Consider the following 6000-nt stretch of genomic DNA (forward strand, 5'->3'; position numbering starts at 1 on the left):
TAAAATACCAAAATGTCATGAGTTTGATTTCATCTGAAAGCGCTCTGAGTTTAAACATAGTCATAACAGTGGGGCGTCATGCTAGTTCTCATTTAATTCAAAAAAAATTGTTTTTGTCTCTGTATATTTCGGTATATTAGTCTATTATAAGATGAGTTCATCAATTTGATTGCCAAAAATTATTATTAAATAATATAAATATATTTAAATTTTTCTATAAAAAATAGCAATAATAATATTAATAATAAAATATATATATAATTGGTTTCCTGTAAAAAAAAATTACCTTTTCATGAAAAAATATTTTTTATTATTATAATAATTATTTATTTATTTCAATTTTTTATAATTTAATGATTGAAATACTTAATTAATTATATATATATATATAAATATCAATAATAATATATAACTAATATTCTATTAAAACAAACTGTAACTCAAATTTACAAGTTTATAACTAAACAATGATTCTAAGTAAATTTTATGACTATAAATCTTCTTAAATAACTAACTTATAATACGAAATTTATGTAGTTGAATTCAAATGAGAGAAACAACCAAAAATTGAATTTTAGTTTTGATTAAGTTTAGTTTAGAATACTTATCTTGATAAATAAACAAAAATAAAAATTGTTTTCAAACTTATATCTAATTAATACTTTTCATTTTGTTCTAAAATTAAACAATTTGATGGAGATAAGTCTCTTGATTGTAGGACAACACGCTGAAATCAATGGCACCACTAATGTCAACAACCACCACAGGATAACATTTGCAATATTTTGAGTCAAATAAAACCCACATAATAGTTAAATTTATTTAATTTTCATGTATTTACATATTTTAGAAAATGATGTTTCCTCACTTTGCATACATATTTTTTTTCTTTAAAATGAAAATTATAACTATTATTATGTTTGTTTTATGACTCCATGAAATTAATCATACAGGCTAGGTGTTTCGGACACTCTTTTGTTTAGCCTTGTAAAAGGAAAATCGTAATTTGTCGTGGTGAGTTTTTAGACACGGCTTTGGTGGTATTGAACGCTGGAGGTGCGGGCATCATTCAAGTAATTTTGACACACCCTAATATCACAGAGTTGTTCTTTAACCCTTTATTGTTGTCAGATATAATAATATTGCAAGAGGATGCCTTAAAGTAATCAAATACCCACACGTGGAAAAGAATCCTATGGGACTCTAATTCGAGGAAATACTCGTTTAGGTGCGAAACCTGCACCCGAGATGGCTTGGTTCAGCTCGGTTGGAGCCAACATATTCTCAAGGTAAAATGACAAGCCGATGTATGTTTCTAAGGGGTGGTTTTGAGTTGATTGAATAACCAACTAGATGTAATTTATTGAAATAAAAATAAGTAAGGATAACTTTGGTGAAAAATGTTTTGTATAAGATAAACCTTGAATTCTTTCTAAAATTAGTATATAAATACATAATGATTTTATAATTTTTGTTTATAAAATGTATTTTAATTGATTTATTTGAGATTATATTCAAATAATAAACAAGCCCAAGTGTGGCCTAGAACATTTTATCTAGTACAATTGATTAAAGTATTTTCAACAATTTTCAGCCAGATATTACAGCACCAGGGTTACATATATTAGCAGCATGAACTAAGGAAATTCTGTGACACCAAGAATAGAAGGTCATTGTAGTTAGTTAAGTAAACCTTAAATTCTACGATGGTCACGTCATGATATTAGGTCAATATTGTCTCGAAGAGGTTGTTTCGAACCTAAAGGGAGAGTACTCATTTTAATGGAATTCATTATGTTAGGAGTTCGATTGCAATATCGTCACATAATACTATTATCTCAAACTTGTATTTTACTAGATTAAAGATCAAATTAATAATGTACAAGTGTACACCACAATTCAATCATATGATATCTCTCCAATTCATTGTCATGTTTAGGTCACATCTTACAAAGTTTTAGTTAAGGTCATCATACTAAGCTCTATTTACAAAATGTAACCTTAATTCACATTTATTCTTGATATTTGATAGAAAGAAAAATACATTTTCAAACAATTTATTAACAATTTTTCATTAAGGCACATACCTAAAACAAGTATTTCCAAACCAACCCAATTATCGTAAATCTGGCCTTCAGATTCAATGAAACTGCAGAATCAAGCCCAAACATTAACTAACAAAAAGATTGTGACAAACTTATATATATATCAAGCAATAAACTAAATAGCTTCAACTAATATAACCAACCATATTATATATCAATCACACCATACAAAATGGAAAATAACACTGTCTATAGTAAACCACAATTCCTGAGTCGAACCAACCTTCGTATTAAAGCAAAAATAAAACGCTACAAAAAATAAAAATTATAGATTTCTCGTGAAATAACCCGTATAGGGTATTCTCTCCATTAAAGCAACTACCATCTCCATTCTCAAAAAAAAGTTTAGCACAAGTCTTCATAACACTCATTCTGCAAGGCAATGCAGAAGTCATGAAGACAACTTACAAACAAAAACGAAGAACAAAACCAGTTTTGGACAAATAAAGAGTTGGAGCGTACCCAACACATTTCATCGATTGGAGCCTGTAAATAGCTCAAACAGTCCACAACAGCTCGCCATTGAAGTTCTTTGTGTCGGTTTTAGAGTTGTAACCACCGCCTGTGGCTGTAAACAATATGAATAGAGTAAACATTGTGTATATGCAACAACCAAAAATCAATTTTTTTAAGGTACCTGATCATTGACATTGTTTGTAACAGCAGTAGAGACGTCGGTTGATGATGGAAGAACCGTAGCTGTAACTGTTGTCGTCTCTTGTACTGTGGTTGAAACTTGCTTGTCCACTTTGATCTCATTTTCTTTTAATATGATTTCACCATTGTTGTTGTTAATGATCGGGAATATCTCTACTTTCGAGATCTCAACCGATTCATCACTTGTCAATGGAGTTGTCTCTAGGTCGATAACATTGGATACATCAGAAACCGGTTTACTCTGCATTATAAGGAATTTAACAATAGTTTGTTTATCAATCTTATGCAAGGAAAGGAATGAATGATTCTGAGAATTAAGAGCAAATTTTTAATTGCTCAATCGAACCTGAGTGATTTCAGCAGGCAAATAATCTGGTTTAGACGACAGATCAAGATCAAGAGGTGGTGATTCAGCCAATTCTTCATCTTTTTGTTCAACAAGCAGCACTGGATTAGACAGTTCCAAGAAAGCAGCCTTGATTTTATCTTCCATCCCTATGTTCTTCTTCTTCTCAATGGCATGAGATTCATCATCTGAACATTCGCAACTGCTGCTACTACTACTACTGTCACTGCCATCATCATCATCAACATCACCACCACTAGGGTTTTCAAGACTCTCCGGATCTTGATTTGTTGATTTGTTTTCAAATTCACTGTTTTCAAAAGGGATTTCCTCCTCAACCGTCACTTTGACTGTTGATTCCCCATTTTCAACCAAAAGTGGTTCATTCTCAACAGCAACATTCGATCGAACAGATGAAGGATCTTCTTCTTCCTCTTCCTCCTCCTTATCATCATCATCATCATTATCATTATCATCATCACCACCCACAGAAGCCGCATGGAGATCATCATCTGGATGCTGAGACAAAGGAGAACCAACATCACCACCATCGCTATCTTTTCCATCATGAACAACCAGATCATCATCTTCTCCTGCCATAGTCAAACAGAATCAACCCACAACCCACAACCACAAGAATTCCCAAATTGCATAAAAATCAATTACAGATTATAGAAAACAACAACAACCCATCTCTCAATTAAATAAGAGATTGTAAAATATGAGAACTTTAACAGCGAAGCGAATGAAATAAAGCAGTGGGTAGTACATTAACAGACGTATGATAGACGTTAACAGTTACATAGACAAGTAAGAGAAGCACAAACTACATCTGGACAATCAATAAAGATGATAAAGTGAATGGGGACATAACTATGAAGCCAAAGTAAGTGATTGACAGATGGGTATCGTTGAATTTGTCGAGAAAAAGAGAAAAAAGAGAGAAGAAATGAAGTAATAATACCATGAAGTTGAGTTCCATTGGTCTTCTTTTTCTTTGCTGCTTTCCTTCTCTTCTTGGCACCGGAAGGCATGATTGAATAGTGTGGGGGAGAGTAGTGGGGGGACGGATGGAATACGTAGAGATCGTGATTCGTGAGCTGTTTCTGTAAATCTGATACTAATTAACTTCCTTCCTTCATTCCTCTCTCTTTCTAGATTGAATGAAGAAGAAGTGAGTTATTGATGATCGTACGTGGCCTTGTTGGATCTTTGAGATTCCATTTTCTTCTCCGATTTTATCGTCTCTTCTTTCACACACACCCGTTTCAGCTACACCTAACTCTTTCGTCGAGTTCTTTCCACTTTCTTCCCTTGGCCCGGATCTAATTAATTATTGTTTTTATTATTTTAACTCTAAATACAATTATTACCTTAATATTATTGTTTTTTCTTATGTTTTTATACCATGTTATCCTAATTATATCTCTCTCTCTCAATTATTATAATTAATAAAATCTACTCACATTTTAGTAATGTGTTTCGAATGAAAATAAAATATTACACTTTAAAATTATATATGTCTAGTTAAGAGTCTTAACTTAAAACCCATATTAATAAAAGGTTGTTTTTTTGGGTAAGCGTAAATTTTCACAGTCATATCCCACCAAGATAGTGAGTGTATTGCATAAGAATCGTCTTAAAATATTAAAATTTTTGATATGTTGAAAATGCTTTGAGTTTAAGTAGAGAACATGACTATGAGGTGTCATGTAGTCATGTTAGGGACGGACTTAAGATTCGGTAGTGGGTGGGTTTAAAAAAATTTTAGGGTGAGCTAAAGTAAAAAACGGATTTTTTTTTGGATAAAACAGGTAAATAAAAGTAAGTTTTATTATTTTTTAACAATTAAATAAATAAAATAGTGAATTCTATTGATTTTATTTTAATAATTAAGAGGTAATGTCACATCTTATTTTTACCGTAAATTTTTTTTATTTTCAACCCTCGTCCATGAATCATACTGGTTATACTTTAATTTCAAAAACAAAATTTACATGACATCCTGAATCAATTAAATTAAATTAAAAATATAACATAAAACTTGTAATATTTTAGATAAGTGATTAAAAAAATTATGTATAAGAATTTAAAATTGTAGCAAAAAAACAATATTTTTATGAAAGAAAATTTAATTAAAATTTTTATATTAATATATTAAAGAATTTAATTTTACTTTTTATTTGAACCATTTTTAATAATAATAAACTATGACAAAATGCAATATTTTAAAAAAGGCTTGGAGTTTATGACACCTATAAATTTTTTAATAGTCTATTTTAAAGTTTAATTACAATTTTTTTTTCTATGAGTTAGTTGTGATTTTCTTATTAGCTTATATATAATTAAGCTAATTAATTGTATGCATATACCAATTCTAATTATTTCAATATTATTTTATGACTAAAAAAATATAAAATGTTTGTTACATATATTAAGTATATTTAAAATCTTTTCTTTTCATAAAATTATCAATATAAATTTATATAATGGTGTTTACTGTTATAAAATGAGAAGGGATATAGATCATTTATATTTAAAATTGACTGTTTAATATTAAATAGAAACATAATTAGGCAGAAAATTAATAATTATATAAATAGAAGTTGAAAATATAAAGCCTAGCATGATTTTAATTTTAATTATAATTAAAGTTAACATATGGGATGAGAAGTCATAAAGATGGTAATTAATACCAATTAATAACATAAACTAAACCTTTAACTTTTGAGTGGGTTGTTTGGTTCAATTAAAAGTTGTTGCATGAGAAATGTGAGGAGTTAAGGTTTATTTGTGAAAGGCAACTTCTAGAACCAAACCACACCTTATAAGATTCATGAATGTAATTTATTGCCTAGTAGATGAGAAGTTGGAAATGAAATATTGGATGAT

At 29.5% G+C, this 6000-nt stretch overlaps 1 protein-coding gene across 1 annotated transcript; it reads right to left on the minus strand.

The window, feature by feature from the left end:
• Positions 1 to 2218: 2218 nt before the first annotated feature.
• Positions 2219 to 4410, minus strand: LOC124911126 (nucleolar transcription factor 1-B-like). Its single transcript, XM_047451569.1, has 4 exons — positions 4073 to 4410; positions 2743 to 3701; positions 2568 to 2673; positions 2219 to 2477 (listed from the first exon to the last, which is right to left on the minus strand). The coding sequence occupies exons 1-2, from the start codon at positions 4140 to 4142 to the stop codon at positions 3091 to 3093; spliced, it is 681 nt and encodes a 226-aa protein (XP_047307525.1). The 5' UTR covers positions 4143 to 4410; the 3' UTR covers positions 2219 to 2477; positions 2568 to 2673; positions 2743 to 3090.
• Positions 4411 to 6000: the final 1590 nt, after the last annotated feature.

This window comes from Impatiens glandulifera, chromosome 8 (genome assembly GCF_907164915.1).
Source record: "Impatiens glandulifera chromosome 8, dImpGla2.1, whole genome shotgun sequence".
In the NCBI taxonomy this organism is placed as follows: domain Eukaryota; kingdom Viridiplantae; phylum Streptophyta; class Magnoliopsida; order Ericales; family Balsaminaceae; genus Impatiens; species Impatiens glandulifera.

Coding starts and splice junctions, on each gene's coding strand:
- LOC124911126 (XM_047451569.1), bottom strand. CDS start 4,142: ATGCCTTCCGGTGCCAAGAAGAGAAGGAAAGCAGCAAAGAAAAAGAAG. Junction 3,702..4,072: donor CAATGGAACTCAACTTCATG/GTATTATTACTT, acceptor TGACTATGGCAG/GAGAAGATGATGATCTGGTT.